This window comes from Nyctibius grandis, chromosome 15 (assembly GCF_013368605.1).
Source record: "Nyctibius grandis isolate bNycGra1 chromosome 15, bNycGra1.pri, whole genome shotgun sequence".
NCBI lineage: Eukaryota > Metazoa > Chordata > Aves > Nyctibiiformes > Nyctibiidae > Nyctibius > Nyctibius grandis.
The window spans coordinates 3,521,652-3,535,774 of NC_090672.1; the positions used below are offsets into that span (position 1 = coordinate 3,521,652).

Here is a 14,123-nt window from a genome sequence, read left to right on the forward strand (position 1 = left end):
AGTAGCACCAGAAGCGACTTGTGCAGCGGAACATTCCTGGGGGGAGGCAGGAGGGGGGCAAGCAATAAAATCATAAATAGATAAAAGGAGAAAAGAACAAGCGAGCAAGGTAAGGAACGAGTGCAAACAGGACCACGGAGGAGAGCCTGCCAGGATCATCCCTGGGCTGAGCCCACGCCAGCAGCGGGGCCGGTGCCAGGGAGCCGTGAGCCACGGGCACCACACGCAGCCCCGCAAGCCGGGACAGCCACGCTTGCCTCCCCCCTGCCAGCCCACCGGGCAGGGGGATCGCACCCCCTGAGCTCCCCTGGCCCCCCAAGGCACCCCGAGGCACCCCGAGGTACCCCGAGGCACCCCGCTGCTGCCAGGCTGCGGGAACGGCCCGCTGGTGCCTGTGATGGGGTGCAGTGAAAGGCTTCAAAATAGGTTGATCGATCAACGGGGCAGAAATTTAAGGGGGAAAAGAAAGAGTCTGCACTGAAAATGTTAAATCAGTTGTGTAAGAAGCTGAGTAAAATGGCAAGCACCTTTTGCTCCAAGCCTCTAAGTCATTAAAAAAAAAAAACCAAACACGTTATCCCTGAGAAGGGTTATTTTTGCATTAGGGCTAAAACAGAGAAGAGGTGTCAGTTCTCAGAACTGGATGTCATGACGTCAGACACCCAATTTTTCTGGCTATACAGCATTCACCAAACAGTCTGTGTACCGAGGGAAACTCATCTAAAAATAAGGACAAAACCAGTCTGCTAATAAACCTCTCTGGAATCTCCTGTTTGCAGCTGTACTAGCAGAGTCGGCAGCAATGTAGGGTACAGAGGGGTGAAATTATTCACTATTTCGTTGCCCTGTATTGCACTTTCTACCAGGTAAGACACCTTCCTTCTCAGAGAGCTGCTGCTGGCTACCGGAGCCACCGGTGTGTTCAGCCCCAGCAAGCAGAAACGATGAGTCAGGTTCTGGGAAAAAAAAAATCACAAGATTGCCTTAAATATCGTAAGGCGGTTTTAAATACAGATAATTTTGGCTTATTGCTTTCTAGACACCGAAACTTTTTAAATAGACTCTGGTCATATTTTCCCTAGGCAACTGGTGACTTTTTAAAGGAAAGCTGAGATTCTTACCAATATTTGCAGGAAAAAAACAGCAAACACGGGTCGTGCGGTATGATCACAGCAGACACACACACACACACACACACACACACATCCCTCTTTCGCACCAATTTCACTTCTCTTTTCTTGTTTTCTCTGCTCGAAATGACTATATATTCGAACAGAAAATGCAGCATTGTTCTAAGTGTCTAGGAAAAAAAGTATCGTAATAACCAGCATACAGAAATCAAACCACTTTGAATTGATCACGCTCCTCTGCGGGGCCCACTCCAGAGCCCATTGATGTCAGCAAAGGCTTTTCATCGACTTCAATGAGCTGCGGATCACAGCGCAGATTTATAAAGGCATTTAGGTTCCTAATGATGGAAGCAGTTGCCTAGAGGTGTTAGGGGCCTAACCTGCTTATAGCCTTTTGTAAATCACACCAGGCATCTACTTAACATGTTGAAGCATTGAAATACCTGAAACGCTACAGTATCGTGAAGTCACCAAACATACCGAGCTGGAATTACGCTCGCTAATTGGAGATAAAGTGATCTGGCTGCAGTGAAGCTGGGGTGGGTATGGATTTGGAAATCCATATATTCAAGATAAGCTTTTTTGTTTGGAAAGGAAAAATGTCATAAAGTTGGGAGAAGATCTAATAGAATAATTCATTGCAAATAACATTTGTTATTAATTTTGGCCTGTTTACTATTTGGAAACACACTTTTATTAGCCAGCCAGCTCTGCAGATGGCTGATTATTATTCATTGCAATTTTTTCCCTCCCTTTTCATTTAATGATTTGTGGATACACCGGCTTTATTTCCAACTAGTTGAAGTTTAATTCCTCAGCTAGGTCCATACCAAAAGGGTGGCGGGGGGGGAGATCTAAGTCAAGTGTTTCATGTGCAAGTTTGTTTAAAAATTCTATAATCTATGACAAACATTTCAAATTAAAAGGACATTCCCACAGGCAATGAAATAATGAAGCCCTTCGCATGAGGCAGCCGAGGCATGAAGCTGATAGCTATTTCCACATTTCATGTACTCTCAAAGGAGAAGAGCAAATTGTGAGAGCAGCGTCGTGTTGTGTTCGCAGATATTTCTTACCAACTGCGGGCCAGATTCTGCAGCCAGCCTAGGGCTAATGTGTTCGAGTGAGGGGGGGAAAGGCTGATTTCAGGTCTTTCTGTGCCGTATTCAGCACAGTGCTTAGTGTAACTCTTGGCTGTAATACTGCAAGTATGTTTTACACCCGTGTCAGTGGTTTCACTGGTTTTAAGGGGCACTGTTCTTCCATGTAAAGATATTTGTGTGTGTAGGGGTGGATATGATCGTCAGGCAAATCAGGAATTTGTGCGCAGGTACCAGAGGGATGGGGGGGGGGGTAGTTCAAAAATCTGAGTGGACGGACAGAAGGGTGGAAAGAGTGCGGTCAGACGGACATCACGGTCTCCTCACACTGCACACACTTAACGGGAAAGGCCTGCGGAGTTCGGGGTGGGTTTCCCACCGCTGCTCCAGCGAGAGGCTGGAAAGACAGTCGGCATCTCGAGAAAAGCTGTAGAGAGCTGAGACCTTCTCTCTGCCCTACGGGACATGCCCGCACCCCCCGGGACAGCCTCCGGGCACCCTCGCATCCCTCTATCCCCTGAGACAGCCTCCAGGCATCCCTCTACCCCGCGGGACAGCCTCTGCAGCACCCTCGCACCCCCCCGGGACAGCCTCTGGGGCACCCCCACACCCCCGTGACAGCGTCCCGAGCACCCCCTCATCCCTCTATCTCACAGGACAGCCTCCGGGTGATCCCCGCACACCCTGGACAGCCTCCCGGGGCACCCCCGCATCCGTCTACCCCCCGAGACAGCCTCCTCGCATACCTCTACCCGCCGGGACAGCCTCCGAGGCATCCCCGCACCCCCCGAGGCATCCCCGCACCCCCCGGGAGAGCCTCCCGAGCACCCCCGCATCCCTCTGTCCCCCAGGACAGCCTCCCGGGGTACCTCTGCACCCCTCCCCACCCGAACGGGCTCAGCAGCTGCTTCCCCGCGGGGCCGCACCCCCCCCGCACCCCGCGGCTCTGCCGGGGCCGGGCCGGGGCCGGCTCTGCCCCCCGCCCCGCCCCGCCCCGCCCCGCCCCGCGCCCGGCGATGTCTCCGCCGAAGTTTGCGGCGGCGGGCGCTGCACGTGGGAGCCCCGCACCGAGCCCCCGGCCCCGGCGGGCTCCAGCACCGCTTCCCCGGAGCGGCAGCGGGGGCGGCTCCCTCCCCCCCGCCCACGGCGGGGGATGCCCCCTTGAAGCGCCGCCGCGGCGTGGCCCCGGCGCTGGGGATGCGGCAGCGCGCAGCCCCCCGCCACCGCTGAGCACTGCGCGGAGGGGCCGCGCCGGGGGGCGGCCGCGGAGCATGGCCAAGGCGCCCGGCCGCCGCCTCGGGGTAGCATGGCCGTGAGCGCGGCGGCCCCCCCCGCCGCCGAGCCGCTGCCCCGCAGCATCTTCAAGAAGTTCCTGGTGATGCTCTGCTCCCTCCTCATGTCCCTCTACGTCTTCTACTGCCTGGCCGACCGCTGCCAGACCCTGCCCGGGCCCATCATCGCCGCCGGCGCCGCCTCGGAGGAGGAGGAGGGCGGCGGCGGCGGCGGGTACCTGGGGGGCTCGGCCGAGCTGCCCCCCTGGCAGGCGGCGGCGGCGCGGCGCAAGCGGCTGCTGCAGCGGCTCAAGCAGCGGCGGCGGCGGCAGGAGGCGGCGCCGGGCGAGGAGGTGCCGGCCGGGGGCGGCGGGAGCCGGGCCGGCGGCTCGGGCGGCGGCGGGGGCAGCGCGGCGGGCACGCCCGGCACCCTGGCGCTGCTGCTGGGCGAGGGCAGCAAGCGGCTGCCGCAGGCCATCATCATCGGCGTGAAGAAGGGCGGGACGCGGGCGCTGCTGGAGTTCCTGCGGGTGCACCCCGACGTCCGCGCCGTCGGCGCCGAGCCCCACTTCTTCGACCGCAACTACGAGCGGGGACTCGCCTGGTACAGGTACGGGCCGGGCTGGGGCGGGCGGCGGGGCCGGGGCCGGGGCCGTGGCCGAGCCGGCAGTGCCCCCCGCTGGCCGCGGGGCCCCTCCGCCGCCCACCCGCGTCTCCCCGACCCTCAGCCCCGCTGCCCCGACCCCTCCTGCCCTCCAAGCCCCATCGCTGCTCCCCGAAGCCCCGGCTCCGCTGCCCAGACCCACCCGCCGATCCTTTTCTTACTCCCCCGATCCCCCCCGCTTCGCTTGACTCCATTTCCCAATTCCCCGATCCCTCCATCCTCTCTCTCCACCCTTTCTCCCGTCCCTGCTCCCAAATCCCCCAGCCCCTCTCTCCCCCCACATCCTCCTCCATGCCCCCCCACCACCCCATCCCCTAATCCCCCACCCCTCCTCTCCCCCCGCTGCCCAGGGCATCCCCTCCTGCCCCGGTTCAGGGACCCCCCGGGGGTGCCTCCCCGCACCCCGGGGTGCTGCCTGCAGTGGCGGGGGGGGGGGCAATGGGAAGAGCAGTAGGTGCCCCATCGCCCTGGGGACTGCACGGGGATGCTGAGGCAGAGCTAAACCCTCCCGTGAGGAGCACAGGCCCCCCAACACCTTGCTGCTCCCCAGCATTTTTTTTGGGGGGTGCTTTGCAAAACCTGTGGCTCATCCTCACGCTGAGCTGCCCCGCAGCCCCAGCTGCCTCCCCTTGCAAAGCATCGTGTCATCACCTCCCGCGACTCCCAGTCCGGAGGTGCGGACGTTGAAAGCAGCTTCCCTATATTTAGTGCGGAGAAAAAACATATTTCCCATGCAAACGTTTTGGCAGCCCGGTAAGGAGTAACCAAAAATGTCAGTTCCAGGAGCGCAACCCACACGTTCACCTTGCCTAAGAAACGAGCAAAAAGGTACATGAGGTTCTTCTTCCAGTTAATTAGTGCTTCATTAAACCGAATAAAAGGTATCCCCTTTAAAATGAGACAGTAAACGTTAAAGCCAAGGGGCAGGGTTCTCATTAATGTTGTTTAGGTGTTTTCCTTGTGTGTTTTAAAGTTAATAGAGGAGCATCTTCTGGCAGATTCCTATGGAAAGGCTTGGTTAGGGTGGGGGCGAAACTGCTCTTTTGCTGAGTGTGTCTGCGTTTGTGGCTTTCTTGAATGAACAAGCGAAAAGGAGAGGATTTCGGGTACCCCCGGAGCTTGTTTTACTTTCATGTTAAGCCCAGCTATTAGCAGAGAGGACAGGATGGTTTTGGCTCAGCTTGTGGTGACAGTATTGAAATGTGGAGTAGGAGAGTACTGACAGTCCGAGTGTTTATGTAAAAGTCTTAACACGTGGAAGTGATGAGCTTCCTTGTGTCTCTGCCAGTGTCAGAAACACGCTGGGTTTTTGCAGGCAGCAGAGTGTGGGTTCTCTGAGAAGAAAGATTTCCTTTTGTGTGGGCTGAAGCTGTCTACAGAATTATATTTTTAGTCTGCGCTTATCCATTTTCCGCGTGCTGACCCCGTATCAGAACGGAAACGTTAAAAACGAATCTGAAAAACCTCAAGAACTTTTAATCAAGTCGTGACTTTGAAAAATAAACACATGGCTTTGGGGTGGCATCTACCGAAATTTATGGTGGCTCTGCAGAAAAGCTCATTTCTCAGAGATGCTCGCGAAGCCTTGAGGAGCAGATGGCGGTGGAATAGACCCGCTCCTGGAAACGGTGCCCGAGCGAGAAGCACAGCCCCAGACAGAGGAGGAGCCACGGGCATTTAGGGCATAGTACAGTCCTCGGTGTAGGGGATTTGATTTTCCAGAGGTTCGGTCTTGGTCTTGCAGCTCTTGCTCATTGGAGGTGCTGCCCTGCAGGCTGTTTGTGGAGTCGTTATGTTTTAGCATTTGGTACATGAGCTCTCCCATTAATTGCCGCAGTTTGTTTGTTCTGGTATTTGATGTACTGAGTTTCATCTTTTTTTTTTTTTTTTTTTTTCTTTTATTAGCGCTGTGGAGGCTGAGGTACAGTGAATTCTTTGTATGGGATTATTCCTTTGAGACCTAATCTTGCTGGCTTTGCTTGTATGAGTAATCTTTACTAACACACAGAGTCCCGGCATGGTGGCAGAGCTGCGGTGTCAGCTCGCCGGTAACCAGTTACCAGCCTGTTATAAATACTCATTTAAAAAAAAATATCTGTCTCTCTCCACGGGTTTGTTGTAATCTTTGATGAGGGTTCAGCGCCGGGGAAATGGCCAGATGTTTGCCAGGGGTCCCCATTTCTTATCTTTGGCATCGGAGGCTTAGGTTTCACGTGCATTTCTGTTTCCCAGCGGTCAGACTAAACAGCGTCATTACGAGGTATAAACAGTTGGGTTTGCTTTCAGCACCCGCGGGAAGCCGGCGCGGGCAGCGAACGCCCCGTCCCAGGGAGCAGAAAGCTCTGGGCTGTTCGCAGCGACGTGGGCTTGTGAACGGAGAAGGGCCAGCCAGCCTGCACGGGTGGTGGTCGGTGCCGCTGTCACAGGGGTCCGGAGGTGGACTGTCACGAGGGTGCCCACGAGGACTGTGGCAGGGTGACTGTGGGGTGTTGGGCACGAGAGGGACCGAGGGCTGGAGCATCTCTCATGAGGAGAGGCTGAGGGAGCTGGGGCTGTTCAGCTGGAGCAGAGCAGACTGAGGGGGATCTTATCAAATACCTTAGGGGGGGGTGTCAAGGGGATGGGGCCAGACTCTTCTCAGTGGTGCCCAGCGACAGGACAAGGGGCAACGGGCACAAACTGAAACTTGGGAAGTTCCATCTGAAAATGAGGAGGAACTTCTTTGCTGTGAGGGTGCCAGAGCCCTGGCACAGGCTGCCCAGGGACGGGGGGAAATCTCCTTCTCTGGAGATAATCATACCCACCTGGACACGACCATGTGCAACGTGCTGTGGGTGACCCTGCTTCGGCAGGGGGTTGGGCTGGATGATCTCCAGAGGTCCCTTCCGACCCCAACCAGTCTGGGATTCTGTGACCGTGGTTCCTCCTGGAAACAAAAGAGCAGCTCCGGTAACAGCTGCTTGTTACATGGCGTGAGGGTGGATAAACGGGGCTGAGCTGTGGCTGCAGCAGCAGGACGATGCTCCCAAAGTGGCTGGTGAGAAGGTGGTACCCATAGGGCAGGGGCTCGCGAGGCACAGGCTTGACACGTGAAAGTCCTGTCACCTACTGGGGTGCTACAAGAAAACACCGTCCGTTAAATCAAGTGGAATAATCTCTCGGCTCTTAAAGCCTGAGCTGTGCCTGGGTAAGAAGGCAGCTGTTCTACCGAGAGCCTGGTTTTATAAAAACCAATCCGAGCGATTTAATTTGGTGAGTGTGACACCTCCGTGCGTGGGTTGAATACCGAGGGAAGTTGTGTGCCGAAAGCAGCTTTCTCCATTCGGGGTTTGCAGGTCCTCTCTCCATATGGGCACGAAAGGAGTTGGGGGGGAGCCCACAATGCTCACATTGACCTCCCAGCACAGAGATCTCCGCTCCAGCCCCGAACAAGGCTATTGAGCTGACAAGAGTTCAATAGCAGGTGAGGGTGGGTTTTAACAGAGTTCAACTGCCATCCCCCACCCTGAATACAGCTCTGTACAGCCTGGGGAAAACTCCCCGGAATAAGGACTAAGCCAGTCAAGTGAAAAAATGTCTGGATTAAACAGAAATATCTGTATTTGTGGGTGATATTGCGAGTCTGGCTGGTTCCCTCTGATCCTTTGTTAGTCTCGCGCTGATTGAGCTGCCTGTTGGAATGTCATTACGCTGTCAGTCACCCCAGGAACGTTTATTTCATATGTTTTAATCTCCCTGCCTCTCTAGCACCGATGCCAATTGCACTAGAGTGAAGCCAAGCTAATGTCATTAGATCACACCCGATCCAGGGGAAGATGAAAGATGACTCAAAGTTACTCCGTCAGGTTGGGTGTTGAAGTATCGATCCTCCCCGATGCTTCCAGAGCTGGGAAGTTCTGTCTCCTAATTAGTGTCCTCTTGAGATTTTTCTCCAAGGCTTTTTTTTTTTCCCCTCCTTCTTTTTAGTCTAGGCAGCCACTGATGTTTCTGAATTGAAGGGAACAGAGAACATCTCGTATGCTGAAGATGTCTGGGGTGGAGGAAGAGGGGGTTTGTTTTGGGGGGGGACATGGTTACAGCAGCTGTGAGCAGCTGCATCCCCCCCTGTGCTGTTTCCCATCCTCTGTGCCCCAAATCACGGTGAAATGGCAGTCCTGGGGGTGGAGGAGACGGGCTGCTCCCGAGGCAGCGGGTGGCCTGGAGGTCTGCGGGGTTATGTGGTCACTGTCATTCAGCAGCGCAGGCTGCGAGTGCTTTGTAAGCATGGAAGTGAGGATGGGAGCATCGGTGTGGGGAGCAGGAGCGTGTGGGTGATGCCAGGGGAGGCTTCCAGGGAGCGAGTACAATTCATGAAAGGTGGAGCAGGACCAGACGGCTGTCAGGAGGAAAGACCTTGTTGCAAAACCTCCTGTGGGAGGGCGATGCTGTAGCAGTAGTTGTCTTAAAGTGATCTTCTCCCCCACCTTTCTTCAGCCATCCTTGCAGCCTCTGCAAGAAACTCCTGGTCTTTGCGTTCAGGGTGTACCCAGCCCAGAGCGTGGGTTGTGCCCTTGGACATGGAGTTTGAGCCGGTTTGGGTTTTCAGCTCCCTGCTGGGTGCACGCCTGCTTGTAGGAAGGTCTGGTTTAGCAGCGCCTGCTCCTCGTCCTGGGAACAGCTCGTCTCCCAAACACATCTGAATTACTAATAGCATCAAGCGCAGCCTGCAGCAGTTTCTCTGGAAATTGCAGCCTTGGCCAACCGCATGCTGAGGAGGATCAAGGTCCTTGTTTATTTATTAGCTGTGTAATCAGATACCTCCCCCTCCTGAGCTCATGGTGCTGGGTGCTGTATAAAAAGGGAACAAAGGATGGTCTTGGCCCCAAAGCGCAGGTAATTCACTGGAACCAACAGGTGGAGGTGAGCTGAGACAGGCGTGAAGGCGGTGGAGAGTGTTGGTTGGTTGGGCAGCGTGGGTCTCCTGGCCAAGGAGCCATTGGAGATGGAGGATGAGGTGGGTTTATGAGTGGTTGAAGGGAATTCTTGCTGGGGAAGAGCAAGGGGGAGAAGGAGCTTGTTGGAAACGCTGATGAGATCGGGACTGGGGTCATTGGGTCTGTTGTAAAAAGACAGTAACTGGTTCTGGTGCTCAAGTGCTTGGCCGCTGCCTTTGTGCATGATCTGGGCTTGGGTTCTCTAAGGCATTTCAGTAAAGATTTGAAATAGTTTGAAGATTGGCACCCTACTGCGGGGGAGATCATAGAATCATAGAATCATTTTGATTGGAAAGGACCTTTATGATCATTGAGTCCAACCATTAACCCAGCACTGCCAAGTCCACCACTAACCCATGTCCCTCAGCACCACATCTGCATGTCTTTTAAATCCCTCCAGGGATGGGGACTCCACCACTGCCCTGGGCAGCCTGTTCCAGTGCTTGATAACCCTTTCGGAGAAGAAATTTTTCCTGATCTCCAATCTAAACCTCCCCTGGTGCAACTTGAGGCCGTTTCCTCTCATCCTATCACTTGTTACCTGGGAGAAGAGACCGACCCCCACCTCGCTACACCCTCCTTTCAGGCAGTTGTAGACAGCGATGTCTTGGTGTGCCTCAGTTTGCCCATCTGTAAAGTGAGTGGGAAGTCACTGCCCTGTGCTGCAGGGTTGTGACTGTGGCATCTCTCTCCGGCGCAGAGGTGAGGTGCTATAGGGAGTCTGAGCTTGTTGGGCTGTGATGTGGGTTAAATAACACACAAAGCAGGTGAACCCTACCAGAGCTACTAGCAGAGGTCCTGCAGCCTTGGTGCAGCTCCAGCTCACTGTCCTCTCATGACAAAGTGGAGTGCCATCCAGACGCACACCCCTAGCAAGATCTAACTGCAAAGAGCTGGGGCTGGGCTCTTTCCCCTCTTACTCCTGAAATAAACCCCAAAGGGTTATTATTTTTGGTGGTTCTTTTAAGCATTTTGCATCTATACACATCACTTCTGTTTTCTGTTAATGGAGAAGTTCATGTCCAGGGTTTGTGTCTGTTCCTGATGATGGAGTGAGTTCCTGAGTTGGCGTATAAGGAGACATCAACCCCATTCCCATTAGAAAGTATCAAAATAAGGACTTAGGATTTTATTGGACTCTTCTCTCAGCAGATCCTGTGGTCTACATGGGGATATACTGGGGAGGTTCAGAAGTCAATAGACCCCATCCTCCTCTTCAGTACTGCTTCACACCCTGGTCCCTGGGGCGCGGGAGGCTGGAGTGGATCGTCACCTTCCTCGTCTACCCCATGGCTCTGCCTGGGCCTGGGGTGCTTGGAAAGCGGGGCTCCCCTGGCCCTGCCTGCTGGTGCTGAGCAATCTTGAAAATATGGCCTCGACTGTCCAAGATTTTGTCAGTTAAATTCATAGAGCTGGGTCTCGTGAAAAGCAGCGCGAAGCTCCAGCTGGCTGGGGCGAGAGCCCATTTATGGCAAAAATTGTGATACTCCTCAGAGAAGCAGCAGATTCACCCCGCTGAAACCACTAGCCCTCCTGTAAGGTCAGATCTTGCAAATCCCCACCTGTGCACGTAGCCTGTCCTGCTGCCATCGGCTCTGCTGCCTTCGGGGGGGCTTCTGGGAATAATTATGTCAAGTCTGGGGTCTGGGGCCGTGCTCTGGCTGCACCATCACCACCAATATGTCTGTTCACCGCAGCCGAGCTAGGATTTCACCCCGACCTTTTGAAGTCTCTAATAAGAGCAGTTAGGTCTGGGGAGGGGGAAGGGAGCTGGTGCCTTTCCAAAGAGTTCAGAGCAAACACCAAGTGATCAGAAAACTTGAGAGTAACCCCCCTCCCTGACACAGGCATTAAAACTCCTGAGCTGCTAATTATGCTTTTCCCCTGGGGAATATCAAGGTAACCCAAACTGCTCTCGCAGAGGCTGGTGAGGGGGAGCAGGGGCGGTTGTTGTGGCCATAAATCTTTGCAAATCCTCATTACGTGCAGGTATTATGGAAGGGAAGTGGATTAAGTTGCAGTTAAAGTTGCGTTGCTGGGGTTGGATACTGGGGTCTTACCCCGTTACAAAGCCCTGTGAGGGTCAGCGGGGCTGTTCATGCGAGGTCTGTGGGACTGGGGCCATCCCGGGCACTGTGAGAGTGGCCGGTGTCTCTGCCTGTCTCCTGCATAACCCACCTCCTGGGAAATTCAGTTTTTCATGGTGTGGAGTTAAACATGTTAAGCCCCAAACTGCACCCTCCTGAGCCCTCGCGACTCCCTGGGGTGGGGTATGCGAGCAGAACAGTGCCCGCAGCGGGAATATAAATAGAGTTGCTCGAGGAAGTGAATTATTCTTGGCATTTCTTTCATCGAATGGTGTGATTCTGCAGGAGGAAATCTTTCAGCAAAAGAAATCGCCGGGTCCCTTCATGCATGGCAAGACCATCCGTCTTGCTTCCTGGAAGTGAGGAGATTCATAACGTGCTCTTTCTGCTGCAACACCATCTGTTGCAGAGATATAAAGATCCCTGCTCAAACTCCCCCAGGCTCGAGGCTCCCGCAGGGTATGTCTGTGGTGGGAGACAGAGGAGAAACTTCCCATTGCTGCCCCGGGGGAGCTTTGGAAACCTCGTGTGGTTGTTTTCCCCACTGTCGAGCAGCCGTGCCCAAGCGTCACATCAGAAAATCCCACCTGGGCAGCTCCAGGCATCTGGACACCTTCCTTGGACAAAGCTGTGCAGATCGTGGATGCCAGCACAGCAGCTTCAGCAGGATCCTGCCTGGCTCCTGGCTGTGAACAGGAGATGGAGCAGCCTCCCCTGCCCTGGCCACATCACTCAGCTCCAGTTCCTGAGCAGCAGCCGGTGGCTGGAAACTGGGATGTGAACAGCCAGGTCAGGTCTGACCACAACCGCCCTTCCCACGCCTTCCCCAGGGGAAGGATGTTCAGGTTCGAGCACAGCGTCATGATGGGAAGGTGGCTGTTATTTATTTATTTAGATCTCTCTGTAGCGGGATCTTTTCTTGCTGAAAATTGCAGAAAGCCAGGCTGATCTGTTCTGACATCGCCCGTTGGAAAAGGGGCTCCCTCCTGCAGCCCGTGCTCTCTGGGGAAGCCTTTTATGGGAAAATACCAAATCCAATTGGTTTGACTTCCATGTTTATCTCATGGGGGGGGGTGTGTGTGTATACACTCACATGTACGTCTTTGGGCTCTCAAGTGATGCGTTTTGTCGTTAGCATTTCATTTCTGCTTTCATGGTATTGTATCGTAGCGTTGAGTACCATATACCGGCATCTTTCAACAGTGTTTAAATGCTTTTGCACTGTCTGAACTGGACTGTTTGGGAAGCCCTTTTTGGGGAGAAATTCCCAAGCGTTGGCATGTTCCAGCTCAGAGTAAAACAAGTGAGAAAACATCTGGATTTCCCACCTGGGGGAAGCTCTATGTCCTGACCCCTCCGGCACAGGCTTAGCGAGTGAAAAGCAGGAGATGCGATGGCCTGGGAGAAGTGGTGTGGAGAGACCCCGCGGAGGTGGCCTGGCTCGGCTGAGACCCCCAAAACCGCGCTCCAGGATCAGTGTCCCCACGGTGCTGATGTGCTCTGAGCCCCAGTAACATGCCAGCTGCGGAGGCCGCTTTCCCCATTTTGTGTCTGGATTTTTTTGGCTCCAGAGTCCTTCCCCCGGCTGGAAATTTGCTCCTTTAAATCCCTTTGGTCTCCAACATTGCTGGACTCCAGGTTGTGCCTCGCCAAGTTTTGCTTTAAGCCTCAATGAAAAGGTGTTTGGGAGAACGCTGGGTCACTCAGTGCAGCAAGGCATGGCTTTCCCCTGCTCCTGCTGAACCTGTGCCCATGGTGGGGGAACGGGCAGAAACAGGCAGAAAAGCACCCAGAGCCTCTGGCAGAGCGAGGCTTAGCACATGGGGCCTCTTGGCATCTAGCTCCACGCCGCTGTTGGTCTCTAACTGTGGTAGGAAGGGATGCTGGCCGGTACAAGCGTCGGCGATGGGTGCTCAGCGTGTGCTGAGCTTCCCCCAGCATCAGCCACGTCCCCCCGGTGCTGCTCTGCTCCTCAACCTGCTCCTCGTGCTGAAGGTCACGGAAAGTTCCCCTGACTCCTCTTACAAGGGTTGAGGGTGCTAATCCCCACGTCCGGGCTAACTTCCAGCTCAGGTAATTCTAGTCTCTGCCCCTCAAAATTAACTCTCCAGTTTCATCTGGCTCTAGTCGTCTTTGTTCCCTGTCCATGGACCTGCTGGGCACCCTGCTGCTGGCACAGACCCACCACGGGGCTTGGTGTGGTTGGCTTTTGGTGGCTGGGAAGTGGTCTGTCTTCTGGTCTGCAAGATGATTTGGGTTTTTTTTCCTCTGTGCAAAAGCTGCGTGTCACAGCAAGGGATAAAGCTAATGTTGTGCAATAATCCTGCCCTCTTGCACTGCTGAACTGTGCTGTGTGAATATTAATATTTGCCTATAAATGTTTGCCTGGGATTTATCAGTCTTGTACCTGTGTGACAATGGTTGTTAGCTCGTCTGTCATCTCTAAAGAAGGGAAAAAGCAAAAGCCAAAGCTCACTGCGTGCTGCGAGCACAGCCCAGGCAGCGACACGCAGAGCTGGGTGAGAGGAGCGTGGTTTGGGGTCGGTGGCTGGTTCAGCGGCCTCCTGCGCCGGGCTTGGTAGGACCTGGCTTGTACACGTCAGTTCCACCAATGTCTGGCTGCCCTGCATGCCCTGTCCCAATCGGCTTCCCCAGCGGAGCAGGGCCGTGGAGGAAGAGGAGGAGGAAGATGCTGAGCACAAGCACGTGTGCACATGGATGCTTGCTCTTGCCCAGCCTGGCTGCATCGCGGGCAGTGACCATCTCTCCCTGCAGCCTTAGCTCGTGGGGGTTTACTGGGTTTCTTGGTCTGCTGATGCGTTAGAGATGACACAGCTTTACCAGGCGCTGGGAAAGTCCTTTCCACCTGCTTCTGGGCTGGGGGCCATCACTCCTCCA

General features: G+C 54.8%; 1 protein-coding gene across 1 annotated transcript in view; it reads left to right on the top strand.

The window, feature by feature from the left end:
• Positions 1–3,517: 3,517 nt before the first annotated feature.
• The window catches only part of HS3ST3A1 (heparan sulfate-glucosamine 3-sulfotransferase 3A1), a 40,722-nt gene continuing 30,116 nt past the window's right edge, over positions 3,518–14,123 (top strand). Inside the window, exon 1 of the mRNA XM_068413450.1 lies at positions 3,518–4,111. Coding sequence (XP_068269551.1) covers positions 3,537–4,111 — 575 coding nt within the window. The 5' untranslated portion in view covers positions 3,518–3,536. The remainder of the gene's footprint in view (positions 4,112–14,123) is intronic.